Below are 16,670 nucleotides of genomic sequence, written 5' to 3' on the forward strand. Positions count from 1 at the left end.
CTTTATAAAATGAAACCATTCAGTTGGTACTATTTTTTAAATTAATTAATTATTTTTGGCTGCGTTGGGTCTTCGTTGCTGCACATGGGCTTTCTCTAATTGCGGTGAGCGGGGGCTGCTCTTCATTGCGGTGCACGGGCTTCTCATTGCGGTGGCTTCTCTTGTTGCGGAGCACGGGCTCTAGGTGCACGAGCTTCAGTAGTTGTGGCATGCGGGCTCAGTAGTTGTGGCATGCGGGCTCAGTAGTTGTGGCTCACAGGCTCTAGAGCGCAGGCTCAGTAGTTGTGGCACACGGGCTTGGTTGCTCCGCATGTGGGATGTGGGATCTTCCCGGACCACGGCTCGAACCTGTGTCTCCTGCATTGGCAGGCGGATTCTTAACCACTGCGCCACCAGGGAAGTCCCTCAGTTGGTACTATTTTGTGTCTGGCTTCTCTCACTCAGTATGTTTGTGAAATTCATGCATATTGTTGTGGTAGCAGTAGCTCATTTATTTTCATTGCTCTATGGTATGCCATTGCAGATGTTGATGAAAAAATTAATCAATAGTCAATCTAAGAAAGAAATAGAAAATTTTATTCGAGGCAACCTGAGGATTATAACTCAGGAGACAGTTTTTCAGAAACCTCTGAGGACTGTTCTGCCCATTAAAGGTCAAAGCACAGTTATATACGTTTTTGAGACAAAGGTTTATACACCAAATGACATATTGACAGTTTACGCAATCCAGATCTGCAGTATAAAGCAGTGGGTCATCATGACCCCTTACAAGATTGAGAAGGAATGTTATCTCCTAAGGAGGTCTGGTTAATACAGACGCACGATACACACTAAAGGGGAAGGAGGAGGCCCAAATGGGAGAGAAAACTTTTTTGTTTAAATTTTTCCTGTCTTGGAATAAAATATGAATTTTATTTTGTCACCATTAAATGCATATACCACAATTTATTTTTCTATTATTCTGGTGGACATTTGGGTCGTTCTCAGTTTGGGATTGTTATCAATAATGCTGCTATAACCGTTTTGTTTCTGTCCTTTGATACACTTATGTTTCTATTTCTGTTGGATATATACCTAGGAACAGACTTACTGGGTCATAGGCTATGTTTATATGTTTAGTGTCAATAAATGCTACTAAATCATTTTCCAGAGTGCTCATGTTAGTTTACACTCCTGCTGGCAGCGTCTTAGAATTCCAGTTGCTCCACATCATCATCAACGCTTTGTACTGTCGATCTATAAAGATTTAAAAATGTTAGCCATTCTGGTGGGTGGTATCTCATGGTGGTTCAGATTTGCATTTCCTTGGTAACCAGTGAGATTAAGCACCTTCTCATATATTTATTTACTATTTGGATATCTGTTCAAGTACTTTGTCCATTTCTTTGTCCACTTTCTATTAGGCTTTCTGTCTTATTGCTTTGTAGGATTAAAAAAAATTAATTTATTTTATTTATTGATTTTTGGCTGTGTTGGGTCTTCGTTGCTGTGCGCAGGCTTTCTCTAGTTGCGGCGAGCGAGGGCTACTCTTCGTTGCAGTGTGTGGGCTTCTCATTGCGGTGGCTTCTCTTGTTGCGGAGCATGGGCTCTAGGCGCATGGGCTTCAGTAGTTGTGGCTCAGGAGCTCTAGAGCACAGGTTCAGTAGCTGTGGCACATGGGCTTAGTAGCTCCGCGGCATGTGGGATCTTCTCGGACCAGGGCTCGAACCCATGTCCCCTACATTGGCAGGCGGATTCTTAACCACTGCTCCACCAGGGAAGCCCTATAGGATTTCTTTATACATTTCAGATATGAGTTCTTTGTTGGTTACGGGTACTGCAGATATTTCTATGAGTATATAAATACAGAAGGCCCCAGTTTTGGGGTCTTCCAAAGCCTCAGGGCCACTGGGACAAGACTATATTTTGATCACTAGTGTACTCCCAGCTCCCAGCACTTAGTAGGTACTAAATAAATATGTGGAATGAATGATGGATGAGACTCATTCAGGTAGTCTGCCCTGTGTTGCGCTGATTCCTAGGGCCAAACACTGAAAGGGGATAGAGGGAGCAGATTTCCTTCCAGCCCAGCCAGCTGTGACCTTGGGAAGGGGAAGACACCCAGCCCTTCCCTACTGAAAAAAGCAGAAACAGCTACAGTCTGTGAAGAGAGAAGCAGGGATGTAGGGAGCAGAGGGCGCAGTTGAAAAGACAGGAACTACAAGCAGGTAGCAAGCCAGCCAGATACTTCAGAAGGAGAGACTCGGAGGTGGAGGGGGCGGTGGTGTCAAAGAGACAGTAAGGGTCTCTGAGCATCACAGTGGACCTTTGTATGGCAAAAGCCTCCAAGGTCATGCAGGCGCTACTCCTGCTTACTCTTGTTTTTCTTTTGGCCGAGCCGCTCTGCATGCAGGATCTTAGTTCCCCCACTAGGGATTGAACTGGGGCCCCCGGCAGTGAAAGCACTGAGTCCTAACTACTGGACTGCCAGGGAATTCCCTCCTGCTTACTCTTTTTTGTAGATATCTCTATTGGGGTATAATTGCTTTCCTCCTGCTTACTCTTAAAGCTTGTTAGTTGAGAGAGCTCTTCTACACTTTTCCTTTCCAAAGGAGATGCCTTGAGACTGGTTGTGGCGTCTCATTCCTACCTCCCCAATAAGGAACTTTCTTCTTCAGAACTGGCTTTAACTTCGTTATGGCCTATAATATCCATCGTGAAGATGAAAGACCACTGAGTCACTGCCAGCCCCTTCATCTCCAGGAAGTCTTTCCCCAGGCCTGTTGTGTTCTCTCACAGTGTTCTGTCACCATCTTTCTCTCCACTGTCCTCTCCTTCCCCTCCTTCAGCTATAGCTGATACCAGGTCAGGTCAGAAGTCTGACCAACTCCCATGACTACAGAAGAGAAATTGCTCCCTTGCAACACTGCAAAAACCTCACAGCATCCCCTCCCTCCAGAAGACAATGAGGCTAGAAGCTGCTCCAGAATTTTCTATATAGGATAAGCTTGGGGACTTAGCAGTTTAGCCGGAGAGGGGTTGATGAAGTGTCATGAAATGGCACTTGTATAGCAGGCACAGCGCTTCGCTTAGAGTATGAGATTGTTGGCGGGGGTGGAGGATTCGGGGGAAGGAGGAGGTGTTGATCACTGGCCAGGGGCCAGTGGAGGAGCCTGGGAGGGAAGTACCTCCGTGGGCGGCCCTCTTCAGTCTTGCTTGGCACTTTTCTAATATATGGTTCATTTAGCTTCCATCCTGAGGTCCTCCAGGTCCCTTGGCCTTCTTTCAGGAACAGCCGCTATCTACCAATGGCTTCTCCACGAACTACCTGGATGCGCATCCTGAAACGTTACAAAATTCCAGAGCCCTGTAAATCCTGGATCCCCTAACTAGCATGGTATAGTCACAAGACTAGCCTGACATGGCTGGAAAGTTTTCTGTCTTTTGTTTCTGCTGGGGAAGGGTTGCCCCCTCCCATTTTTCCCTTTGCTATAACCCCTCCCCAGCTATCTCCCTCCCAGAGGTCAACTTCTTTCCTGCTGCCCTGAGCTAAGGTGATATCCCCTTCCGGCTTTATTCAGTTCTAGGAGGATGTAGTGATGGGGGTGGATGGGGAAGTGTGGCCATCTGTGCTCAAAGCTAGTTGCTCTCACCATCCCCTTTTCTTCTAACTGAGCTCTCCTTTCCCAAAGCCCCCTGGGTACTCTCCCTGGATTCCTTTAGGCTGGATGGTTCCCGGTATTTTGGAACTGCAGTTCTGAAATTACTGGGTATAACTGGGAAGAGTTAACAGCAAGCAAAATAGTCTGGTGAGCTATAACTGGGGAGATGAAGTAATCTGTGAGAGAGGCAGAGTTGCAGAGTGGAATGTGCCACAGCTTTGCAATCACATGGGTTTGAATCCATGCTCAGTCACATATTAGGTATGTGACCTTGAGCAAACTCCTTTATGTCTCTGAGCCATTATCTAAAAAATGGAGACACTACTCTCTTTCTTAGAGATGCTGTGAATATTAGTGATACCGTAGCATTTGGAACATTTCCCACACACGGTAAGGACTAGTATGATTTCACCAAAGAGGAAGAGCCACAAATAAGAATTAGGCATCTGGAAGGGGCAGCTCAGGCTCTCTCTGGGACTCACACTGAGGTCTAGACTTCACAGAGTGTGAGGGCACTCCTAACTGCAAAGTGTTAAAGATGGACCATCTCTGTCGCATGGACGTGGGTGGGGAGATAGTCTGGGGGGCAGCACTCCTGTAGTAAGTTATCGGCCAAAGATGAGTAAGCTTGATCTTTCCAGAGACAGGATGCAAGAAGATCATATTTTGCAAACCAGATTATCTAGTTTCAAAATGCCCTCTGTGTTTACTGCCCTTTGATTGTCTGCTAGCCCAGGGTTTCCTAAACAGGCTTGGTCATAGGAATCTCCTGTGGGCACTTCTTTTAAAATATAGATTTCCAGGCTTCTCTCCTGGAAATTCTGTTTCCAAAGATCTGGTGCCAGGCCAGGAAATCCACCCTTTTAATTAGTGCACGAGATGACTCCCATGATCTGACCAGTTTGGGGAACAGTGCCCCAACCCTGTGGTTCTCAATCAAGGCTACATATTAGAACAATATGCCTTTGTCATAGGAGGAAACACTGAACACTTGGAAGGCTCTGGAAGTCTTCAAAGACATGGAGATGCTTCAGTTGAATCTTCCTGTGTGGATTTACATATTGACTCATTTAATCCTAATAATTACTCTATGAAGTGGGCTGTTTCAACGTAACAGCTCAAAACCAAGTCTGTGGATTGGAGAAAAGTAGGTGTATTCAAAAGTTATTTAGGTTAGTGACTAGGGAAATGCAAATCAAAACCACAAGGGAGGGCTTTCCTGGTGGCACAGTGGTTAAGAATCTGCCTGCCAATGCAGGGGACATGGGTTCGAGTCCTGGTCTGGTAAGATCCCACATGCCGCGAAGCAGCTAAGGCCATGTGCCACAACTACTGAGCCTGCGTGCCTAGAGCCGGTGCTTTGCAACAAGAGAAGCCACCGCAATGAGAAGCCCGCGCACCACAATGAAGAGTAGCCCTCGCTTGCCGTAACTAGAGAAAGCCCATGCACAGCAACGAAGACCCAACGCAGCCAAATAAATAAATTAAAAACAAACAAACAAAAAACCCACAAGGGATACCACTTCACAGTCACTAGGTTGCTCATTAAAAAAAGAGGAGCAAAACCCAGAAAATATAACAAGTTTTGGTGAGGATGTGGAGAAATTGGAACCCTTGTCCGTTTGCTGGTGGGAATGTAAAATGGGGCAGCTGCTGTGGACATAGTTCAATATTTCCTCAAAAAGCTTAACACAGAATTACCATATCACCCAGCAATTCCACTGCTAAGTATATGCCCAGAAGAATTGAAAACAGAGGAGAAAAGCATTCTATTTAGAGGAAACTGAGTGACATGGCAGGTAAGCAAGGGAGACTGTGGCATTTCCAGGAACAGCAGAGTTTTCAACGTGTGGCTGCACGCATGTAGAGAAGTGGAGGGTGAAAGATGAAATATAGTCTTCGATGATTAAGTTACACAACTTAAGACGTATTGTTTGATGTGTTGGGTTTGTTTTCCCAACTAGGCTACAAAGTCCTTGAACATAGAGGCTTTATGTTTTAAAATTTATATTAATTTTTAATGCCTTTCCTGACACCGTCTACTATTTTAAAGACTATTTTCTTTTTGGCCACACCACGTGGCTTATGGGATCTTAGTTCCCTGACCTAGGATCCAACCTGGGCCCATGGCAGTGAAAGCACCGAGTCCTAACCACTGGACCACCAGGGAATTCCCTAAAGATTATTTTATTTATTTATTTTTAGATGTTGGGGGTAGGAGTTTATTAATTAATTAATTTATTTTTGCTGTGTTGGGTCTTTGTTTCTGTGCGAGGGCTTTCTCTAGTTGCAGCAAGCGGGGGCCACTGTTCATCGCGGTGCGTGGGCCTCTCACTATCGCGGCCTCTCTTGTTGCGGAGCATAGGCTCCAGATGTGCAGGCTCAGTAGTTGTGGCTCACGGGCCTAGTTGCTCCGCGGCATATGGGATCCTCCCATACCAGGGCTCGAACCCATGTCCCCTGCATTAGCAGGCAGATTCTCAACCACTGCGCCACCAGGGAAGCCCAAAGATTATTTTTTAAGAGCAGTTTTAAGTTTACAATAAAGTTGAGAGAATGATACAGAGATTTTCCATATACCCCTTGTCCCCACATGTGCATAACCTCCCCCGTTAATCAACACCACTCATCAGTGTGGTACATTTTTCACCAAGGATGAACGAACGCCGACATCATAATCGCCCAAAGTCCATAGTTTACCTTAGGGTTCACTCTTGGTGTTGTACATCCTACGGGTTTGGACAAATGTATAATGATATATCTCTCTCACTATACTATCATACAGAGTATTTTCACTGCCCTAAAAATCCTCTGTGCTCTGCCTATTCATTTCTTTTTAGCACTAAATAATATACCATTGGCTGGATGTACCACAGTTATTTATCCATTCATCTACTGAAAGATATCTTGGTTGCTTCCAAGTTTTGGTAATTATGAATGAAGCTGTTGTCAACATACATGTGCAGGTTTTTGTGTAGATATAATTTTCCAACGCCTTTGGGTAAATATCAAGGAACACGATTGTTGGGTCACGTGGTAAGAGTTTGTTTAGTTTCGTGAGAAACTGACAAACTGTCTTCCAAAGTGACTACTATTTTGTATTTCCACCAGCAATGGAAGAGAGTTCTGTTGCTTCACATCCCCAATACCATTTGATGTCATCAGTGTTCTGGATTTTGGCCTACAATTATAACAGGTGTCTAGTGGTGCCTCACTGTTTCAATTTGTATTTCCCTGATGACATATGATGTGGAGCATCTTTTCACCTGTTTATTTGCCATCTGTGGATCTTTGGTGAGGTGTCTGTTAAGGTCTTTGGCCCATTTTTTTTTTTTTTTTTGTGGTACGCGGGCCTCTCACTGCTGTGGCCTCTCCTGTTGCGGAGCACAGGCTCCAGACGCGCAGGCTCAGCGGCCATGGCTCACGGGCCCAGCCGCTCCGCGGCATGTGGGATCTTCCCGGACCGGGGCACGAACCCGTGTCCCCTGCATCGGCAGGCGGACTCTCAACCACTGCGCCACCAGGGAAGCCCCATTTTTTAATTGGGTTGTTTGGGTTCTTATTGTTCAGTTTTAAGAGTTCTTTGTATGTTTTGGATAACAGTCCCTTATCAGACGTGTCTTTTAACATGCTAATTTAAATTTACAAATTTGGTTCTTCTTCCTTGATCAGACCCTTAGATATTGAGTCTCATTTATTCTTGTAGTGTTAATTTATGTTGCTATGTTGATGACTCCCAAATATCTTTGTCTTAGACTTTTCTTCTTAGCTCCGGACTTGGGTGCCTCAACACTTCCCACTTGTCATATCTGAAATGGAGCTCATCATCTCCTAGATATCTACTCCTTCTTCAGTCTTCCCCTTCTCAGTAAAGGTAATCACTCTCCTATTTGCTCAAGTCAGCTGGCTGGGAGTCATTCTTGACTCCTTCCTCTATTTCTCCATCTCCCTACCATCCATCAATCACCAAGTGCCATCCATTGGCTCCACCTCCTAAAGACTTTTTGTTGGATTGATTTTTTTTTTTAATTGAGGTAAAATTCACATAACATAAAATCAACCATTTAAAAGCATACAATTCACTTGCTAATGGATAAACAGCAAGGTCCTACTATAAAGCACAGAGAACTATATTCAGTATCCTATGATAAACCATAATGGAAAATAATATTTAAAAAAAGAATGTATATATAACTGAATCACTTTGTTGTACTGCAGAAATTAACACAACTTTGTAAATCAACTATACTTCAATAAATAAAATAAAAGCATACAATTCACCAACATAGAAAACAAACTAATGATTACCAAAGGGGAAGGGGGGGAGATAAATTAGGAATTTGGGTTTAAAAGATACACACTACTATATATAAAATAAATAAACAACGAGTATAGCAGAGGGAACTATATTCAATATCTTGTAATAACCTATAATGGAAAAGAATCTGAAAAAAAATAGAATAACCTAAAATGAAAGAAAAATGTTTCACGTGTACACTATTCTGTACACGTGAAACATTTTAAATCAGTATACTTCAATTTAAAAAAATACGATCCAGTTAGCATTTAGTACATTTACAATATTGTGCAACTATTACCTCTATTTAGTTACATTTTCATTACACCAAAAGGAAACCACTTAATCATTAATCACTCCCCCCTCCCCCCTCCCCCTAGCTCCTGGCAATCACTAGCCTGATTTCTGTCTCTATGGATTTCCTATTTTGGATGTTTCGTAAAAGTGGAACCACGTAATATGTGACCTTTTGTGTCTGGCTTCTTTCTCTCAACATAATGAGTTCAAGATTCATCCATGTTGAAGCAAGTGTCATCGCTTTTCATGGCGACTTAATAGTCCACAGTATGGATACAATGTATTTTGTTTATCCATTCACCTGTTGATGGACATTTGGTTTGTTTCCACCTTTTGGCTATTGTGAATAGTACTGCTAGGAGTACAAACTTTTGTTTGAATACATGTTTTCAGTTCTTTTGAGTATATGCTTAGGAGTGGAATTGCTGGGTGATATGGTAATTCTATGTTTAACTTTTGGAGGAAACAATAAACAGTTTTCCACAGCAGCGGCACCATTTTGCATTCCTGCCAGCAAAGGCACCAGGGTTCCAATTGCCCCACACCCTCACCAACACTTGTTGTTTTCCTCTTTTTTAATTATGGCTAACCTAGTAGATGTGAAGGGGTATCGCTTGTGGTTTCGATTTGCATTTCCCTAATGACTAAACCTAAATAACTTTTTAATACACCTACCTTTCTCCAATCCACTGACTCGATTTTTCAACTGTTACATTGCAACAGCCTACTTCCTAGGGTAATTATTAGTATTAAATGATTATACACACACAAATCTATCTATATCTAGATATAGATATACATACATATAATTATTTAGAACAGTGCCTGGAATAGAGTAATCACTGTGTAAGTGTCAGAAAGAAGGAATAAAAGGAAGAAAAGAAGGATGGAAAGATGGAAGGAAGGAAAAATAACCTCTTAACTATTCTTCCCTTTCCCATTGTCCCTAAGTCAAGTTCCAGAATTCCTATCCTGACTTACAAGGCCCAAACAGGCCTCCTTTCAGTTTCCTGAAGGCAGCAGGCTCTCATTTGCACACTCTATTATGTCTGGCACATCTTCCACCGCACCCCACCCCATTCTCCCCAATTCTTTGCCTTGTTAACTCTTATTCAATCTTGAAGTCTTAGCTTATTCATGACCTCCTTACCACAGAGGCCTTCCTGATTCCTCCGACTGGGCACCATCGGGTATATAAAATAAGACCTTATCTCTTAGACCTGGGCAAGAGAGCTCCTTGCCCTGGGCTTCATGCTTTAGAAGGTACCATAGATTACAGCCACAAAAGAACTAAATCTATTAAAAACCTAGAGGTGTTTCTGTCACTTGGGATTCAGCACTCAGTGCTGGCACAGAGCACCTGTCACCCTAAACACATATTTCTAAGACTAACATAGTTCAGGCCCCAGAGAAACGCTTTTCTACATAAATTGCCCTGTGTCTTCAGAAAAAAAAAAAAATTACATCTGAAATGCCCTGAAGGTTTGTGTGTTGTGTCACTGTGAACTTTGGAGACAGACTAGCTTTGGAGTGCAGGGAGGAATTCAGCTGTCAAAGTGCTTAGCTAAGGGAAAAGAAAATTGACTTGTCAAGTCCTTCCTCTTGGATAGCATGACGGTAATAGGTTCCTGCACGACATGTTATTTCCCAGGAGTGCTGAGCGACCATTATCTTGCTCCTCTTTGAGTCCCAATTTCTGGTTTTGTAGGAACTCATGAATTAGTGTAATATCTGCAACATTGCACATGGTGGTTGAGGAACATTTTGTAGCATTAAGTAATTTATAGCATTCTTACATTTGTAGGTCTAGATGTCACATATATGAAATGATACTTATCCTTTTTATTGATAGCCTCATGGACACTGAACACAAAAATTGCAAATAGTTTCATTGTTATTAAAATATTTAATTAGGTTTAAAATTTGAAAAAATTAATGAAGTGTCCAACTCTTCAGTAGGAACTTTGTCTCTCTTATTTCCTCTGGAAGAAAAGAATACTGGGTCTAGAATGGCCAAGTTTTCAGCAACTCAGGCTCAAAATCAAGGGACTTCAGCCAAAATTTACTCCTTTCCTTTCCCACTCTCTTTGCTTATGAATATTTTGTCTTCCTTCCAACCTTAGGGAGGTATGAGTGAGAAGCTTGAGCTAATTCCTTGATGGGGGTGTGCTGTGCACTTGTGATTATCTGCTGAAGCTCTTTCAAGGTGGACTTGGGGAGTGGCAGATGGATGAAGGTAGGGGTGGAGGAAAGTCCCAGGTTCATTGGCCCATCCTGCCCAGAATCTTAGGGCTCACGTTGTTCTGGCCAGCACTTTCAGCTGCTCTTTCCAGAAAACTTCAGGGGACACAGGGCTGGAATTTCTGTGTTCTCAGAGCCAGGATTTGGAGCAGCTCCCTCTCAAGGCTTTCCTTCCCACTCCGGGGGCTCAGAACACTATTGTTTCTGATGCTTGAAGAGAGTGGTGAGACCAGACAGGGACAGGGTTCCCTGCTCACTCTTCTCCCAGTTATCCCACAGATCATTAGAGACCTGGCTGTCCCCAAACTCAAGAAGGGGGAAGAGCTGAACCCAGAAGCAGGGGGTGGGTGTGTAAGGAATGCTGGCAGACGGACGGAGAGATGTGACTAGGGAGAGGTCAGCCAGGGGAACAGAGAGCTTGAGCTAAGAACCAAATCCAACAGTAGAACAGTCTTTGTCCTTGAGATCTCCCTGGGTCAGAATGAATGAGCCAGACACCACAGGTTCTTGGGGCAGGCAGTGTGGTGTGACTGAAAAAGCACTGGACTTGGGGATTTTTGAGCTGCATTTGAATTCTAAGGCTGCCCCTTAAGGACTGTGTAATCTGGGCAAATGACTTCTCCGAGCCTCAGTTTCCTCTTCAGTACTACTAGCACAGGCTTTGGATGCAGACAGACTCTGCCCCTAACACCTGCATGACAAATTACTTAACCTCTGAGACTCAGTTGCCTCATCTGTTAAAAACAGGGGCAGTAACCCCTTTGGAGTGATTGTCAGTGTTAAATAAGATAATCAATGGGAAGTAGATTTCATCAGTCACAAAGGATCATGGGATAACAATGAGCTTGGGGCCAGGTGACATGGGTTTGAAACTGCCTCCAGCTAGATGCGTAACTTCTCTGAGAACCAACTCCTCCTCTGTAAGAAAAATGATGCCTTCTTCACGGGGGTTCTTATGTGGCTCCGATGAGATAAGGTGTTGTGAAAGCACTTTGTACAGCTCTGCGCAAATGTGAAGAATCCTTTTTGTTCTTCAGCTCACCCTCTAACAAAGGCTGAATGAGTACTGAATTGGCCAGAAAAGGGAGGGTGAGGGAAGGAATGTGAATCTTAGGGGGAGTAGCAGAAAACCTCAAATAATTCCTGCACTGTGTTTCTAACACTTTCCATTAGGCCCCAGCTCCTAAGAACAGCTCACATCCACAGGCAGGCAGGAGGGGCCGGGCATTGTGAGGAGGGAAAAGGAGCCCACTGCCATCAAACCCCAGGAAGGCATGGAAGGTCCTTGTCTGGAGAGGAAAAAAAGAGGGAGTCTTTCAGGTCTCAGCTCCCTCTGTGTCTCCCTCCATGACCTTGACTCCCTTGTGATCCACAAAGCACAGCTCCCAGCCTTGAGCCAAGAAATGCTGCCTTTCAATGCTCCCCACCTGACAGCTACTGAGCAGATTCCAATATGCTCAGGCTTAGATTCCAGAGAAAAAAAACAGGAGCTCTGCAGTCCCCTAACGGAGGGCAGCTCGCCCCTCCCCCTGCCCCACCAGCCAGAGCAGAGCCCCTCCAGGCAGTCCCCCACCCCATGTCCTCCACTTCTCTTTGATAAGTCTGAATTAGGACATGATGCCAGCGTCCTGCTGGTCCTGGGCTCCAGAGAGAGGCTGCCCTTCTCCTGGGAGCTCAGCCCATGGGATGTGCAAGGGAAATGTTTCCACAGATTAGTGCCTCCTGGGGTGGGACAGCAGCAGCAGGTGGCAGGAACAGGGCAGGGGAGGGAGCAAAGCCCAGGGAGCCCTTGGGAGGAGCCCGAGGACAGAGGCTTTCTTCTCCAGGCTCCAGCCTCCAGAACCAGGAGGTCTGGGGTTCCTCCAAAGCCCCCTGCCTCTGTTTTACCCCCCAGCTGATGCAGCATAGACCATTTTATTTGACCAATTGTTGTGGCAATTATGGGAGTATCATAGTTTGACTAAGTCTTCCTCCAGGGGTAGAATAAAAGGGAGGATAAGGGGAGGGGTGCAGGGGCAGGAGAGGAGAGATGAAGAGCCAGCTAAACAATCCAAGAAGACGGGGCGGGGGCTGGGGGAGGAAAGGAAATTACAGCAAGAAGAAATATATAGGCCATGGAAAAGGCAGCCCAACAAGCGTGCCCTAAATTAAACACTTGTGGAAGGTCAAATCTGGTTGATACTTTTCAAATCTGCATTTGTTCAGTCAGGACTTAACAAGGAGCCGTTAAATCACCAGCGTGAGACAGACAGGCCAGATACCTTCTAAGGTAGTGACAAGAAGGCAGTAAATGCTGGTTGGCTGAGGGATGGAGTTGCCGGGAGGAAGGGAGAAGCCGGGCTCCTGCTGGCCTTCCCCTTCTCCCTGGCCTTGTTCTTGAGTGTTGAATGAGTTTAGGAGTGAGCAAGGCAGGTGGGTGAGGTCATTATAATGTGACTTTGACCCAAAGTTTCATCAACACTGGCTTCCCCCTTGGGTTAGTCCTGGCCCAGCATCAGCCATCCCTGATCCAGCTGGCTCCCCGACCTCACAGTTCGTGCAGGTGAGGAACTGGCCTTGGGTCTGCGTCAGCATTCTGGAGGAACTCGAAGATGAACTTCACCTGGGTCTCGTAGGCTTGGACTGAGATTTTCTCATTGATTCCGTGGATGCTGAGGGAAAGAGATTTGGGGGGGAGAGTCCATTGCTCTAGTACAAGTGTTATTACAGAGCACTCCCCACCCTACATCCCCTGAAGCCATTGGCCTTTGACCCTCCAGGGGTAGGAAGTGGGCAAGGTGGGAGCAGCCCTTTGTAGGAAGCGAAGTTTCATATGACATGTTGGTCATCTCTCCAGGATCCGTGTCCATGGCGAAGAACAGTGGGGGCAGATAATAATAAACTCCTGGGGACTGCAAATCATCTCCTGCTCTGGAATCCATTTGATAATTTCTCCTCTGAGGGAAAGTTATCTTTTAATTCTAAGGCCAGAATTCCAGCTAGACTTATCTCTAAGCCAGCCATCCCCCACCCCACATTACTAGGGGCACAAGTGGATAGGGAGGGCAACTGCCCAGGGTACCTATGGATTCTCTACTTCACCTAGAACTTCACCTCCAGATCCGATGCCCACAACCTGCCTCAACACAACACAACATAACCACACATGTAACCTCAAAGATGAAAGGAAATAAAGAATAGCTACCTTCCCCTACCCCCATTAAAAAATGAACACCCCCCATGAAATCTGTTCTTAAGCTCATATTGAAATATTTTTGTTTTATTGGTAACTGACTTATGATGAGGAAATCGGAGCTGGATATGGTAAAGAGCAGAGAGGTAAATGGCAATCATCCCCCCATACCCCAGGACTAAAAATTTGCTGAAGAACCCACAAAGTAGTAATTCACATGCAGTAGTTGAAATTAGTGCGTAGGTCTCAGACTCCTACACTGTGCTTTCTTTTGAGAATTCAAAGCACAAGCCCACCTTTGACCTCAAATGTGTCTGCATTTCACTGACTGGAAATTGAGAACTCTGGAGTACCCCCTCTTGGGGGAGAAAATGAGATCCAGAGGGGAAGCACTCTCTCAAAGGGAGGAAGAGGTGGGATTAGCGCTCAAGGGTCCTAATTCTTCCAGGTTCTCTCCGGTCATCTGATTATCTCCATCCCTGAAAAGAGTCACCAATTTCCACTCATTCTGGGGAGTGGCAAGACTCTGGTGCTCAGGAAAATTGGCCAGTTGGGTTCCATAATATCTTTATTTTAGTTTGTGCAAACCCTGGGTTTCTCCCATTCTGTGGACTGTCAGAAGAACGGTGTGGGAAAGGGACAGGTCAGATGTATCTCCTCTCTCCACCAAGCTGTCCAAACCTGTTGCATTCACTCACCTGCTGAAGCTCTGAGGCTGCAGGTAGATGGGATTGAACCGGTAGATGCCAGTGGTAAGGTTCGTATAGTGTCTGCTGTCTGTGTTGCCAATACAAGTACCTAGAAAGGGAGAATCAAGAGGAATGGGGCTTTATGTGAGCAGCCAAGCCAGGGAAGTGGTGGCAGGTGGGCTACCTGGGCAATTGGGACCCCTGTGTCACCACAGAAGATGTCTGGCCCTTCCTTGGAAGGCTGAGACTATGAATTTTTGTCCTTCAGGCTACCCATTCTCAAAACCTTTCTAAAACACCACTTCAGCCAGGAACATGGGATATCTTCCCAAAGGCATTAATGAGACATCCCTTGAATGGTCCAACGTGCCCTCTCTCCGTGATGACCATGGAGGCCAACAGCATCATTTCATACCCATAGCCAGGTTACTCTAGAAATCTAGATATCCAGAAATCTAAGTACATCTTCCTTATTGCCTGAGTTTTCTTGTATATCACCCAGGTCAGAAATAAACACTCTCTGGGGGAATTTTACTGCTATAAAATGCAATCTTCTTCAAGTAGAACACAATTTCCTATTATTCTTGTCCTCTGAAGGATGAGTCTGTCTTCCTAGAGTCAAACTTCAGGTTTGGAAAGTCCCAGGATACTCTCTAGTGTCCCCCTCTCCTGAAGGTAGCAGGTCACCCCATTCCCCAGTAGGAGTGTTCTTTAAAGAAAGACGCCCTGGAACATCAGTTAAAGTGTGGTGGGATGATCTGCGATGGTAATTTGTGTTTTGTTCTACTTTCCACTCCTGGTTTTAAATGGATAATCAGCCCCTTCACAATTCCTGGCTTTGGGGATTTCTGCCAGTTGATGCCTGCCTATCTTTATTCTGTAAAAGCCCAACTCTGTTGATGGGATTATGGCAGGTGCCCCAGAAAGGAGAGGGTAAGATAGGGAGCCTTTGAGGGCCAAGAGTGGAGAATCTGGGAGTGTGCAAGCGAGGGTTCCTAGGTGGTGGGGACCCAGGCCCTGCTCTGTGGCAGGAGTCCAAGCAGGTAGCAAATCTCAGAGGGTACATTCAGGGTATGTTCTTGGGTCTAGAGTCAAAGATCTCACCCCCTAGACAGGCCAGGGAATCCGAGGAAATCTGCAACCTGAAGTGACCTTGTGGCCAGGACAATGGATGTCTCAGAGGCAACCACAAGGACCGATGATCACGGACTAAGGGATCCTGATGATATGCTGTCGCATAAGACCCCAAGGGCCTGATTCAGGTGGTGGTGGTGGTGCTTGGAGGCTTCAATAATGTCTGAGGTTGAATTTCTGAGGAGTGGATCTGGTTTAAGTTGATTAAAAAACAAGGCTGCTCTTTTTCCCCACACCCGAGGAGCTTATGGGTGCAGAATTTCACTGTAATCTCTTTAAGGGCCCATGCCTAGCACAAGGGCAGGTCCTAAGTATTAATATTAGCTTAGAAAATGAGAGAATCCATGATTAAAGCTAGATAAAAGGAAAGTGAACACAGGTCTTCACATCAGAGCATCTCTTCCTCACATCACACACCACAGATTCTCAAACTGTGGTCAGTCATCATTCCAGTGTCAGAATCCCCTGGGGTATTTGTTAAAAAGGCAGATTCCAGGGTCCTCTCCAGAGCTGGTTAACCTGAGTCCTTGGGAGTGGGTCCAGGTAATCTGCATTTTTTTTTTTTTTTTTTTCAGTATGCGGGCCTCTCCTGTTGCGGAGCACAGGCTCCGGACGCGCAGGCTCAGTGGCCATGGCTCACGGGCACAGCCGCTCCGCGGCATGTGGGATCTTCCCGGACCGGGCCACGAACCCGCATCCCCTGCATCGGCAGGCGGACTCTCAACCACTGCGCCACCAGGGAAGCCCATAATCTGCATTTTAATAAATTCCCTAGGTGATCCTCTTCTCCTGTTAAATTTGAGAACCACCGTCTATACAGCATAGACTTGGAAGGTACGCCAGAAGACTGGGAAAGGGGTGTAGCGGCGCTGCTACTGGGAGAGGTGAAGGAGGTTAATTCAGATGGTACGGCCAGGAGGAGTTTCTGGGCTGCGGATTTTGAGCTCTGTTGCTGAGCTGCTATCCTAGAATGGATCAGAACCAGATGGGGAACCTGGCCCCCTCTGGGGCTCCTCCAGAGGAGGGGGAGTCGGAGCTGATCCTCTCCTCCATGCCAGACTGGCTGGCCTAGGTTAAGCAAGGACCCAGGCTTGGCTGACCTAATTTATTGTTTCTGATCCTTTCCTGTTTGCTTTTTCACTTCTACTCAGAGGGGAAAATACAGCTCCAGTCCCATCAGGAGAGGAAGCAGCCAGCTG

The 16,670-nt window shown here is 45.5% G+C and overlaps 1 protein-coding gene across 2 annotated transcripts in view; it reads right to left on the reverse strand.

Moving 5' to 3' along the window:
• Positions 1-59: 59 nt before the first annotated feature.
• PM20D1 (peptidase M20 domain containing 1) overlaps positions 60-16,670 on the reverse strand; it is a 32,743-nt gene continuing 16,132 nt past the window's right edge. The window contains exons 12-13 of one of the 2 annotated variants that reach the window (XM_033410593.2): positions 14,347-14,446; positions 60-554 (exon numbers count right to left, since the gene is read on the reverse strand). In XM_033410593.2, the coding sequence (XP_033266484.2) occupies positions 539-554; positions 14,347-14,446 (116 nt within the window). In that variant the 3' untranslated portion in view covers positions 60-538. Of the gene's footprint in view, positions 555-10,121; positions 13,128-14,346; positions 14,447-16,670 lie in introns of those variants that run through there. The other variant, XM_004282437.3, reaches the window with a different exon arrangement.

This window comes from Orcinus orca, chromosome 1 (genome assembly GCF_937001465.1).
Source record: "Orcinus orca chromosome 1, mOrcOrc1.1, whole genome shotgun sequence".
NCBI lineage: Eukaryota > Metazoa > Chordata > Mammalia > Artiodactyla > Delphinidae > Orcinus > Orcinus orca.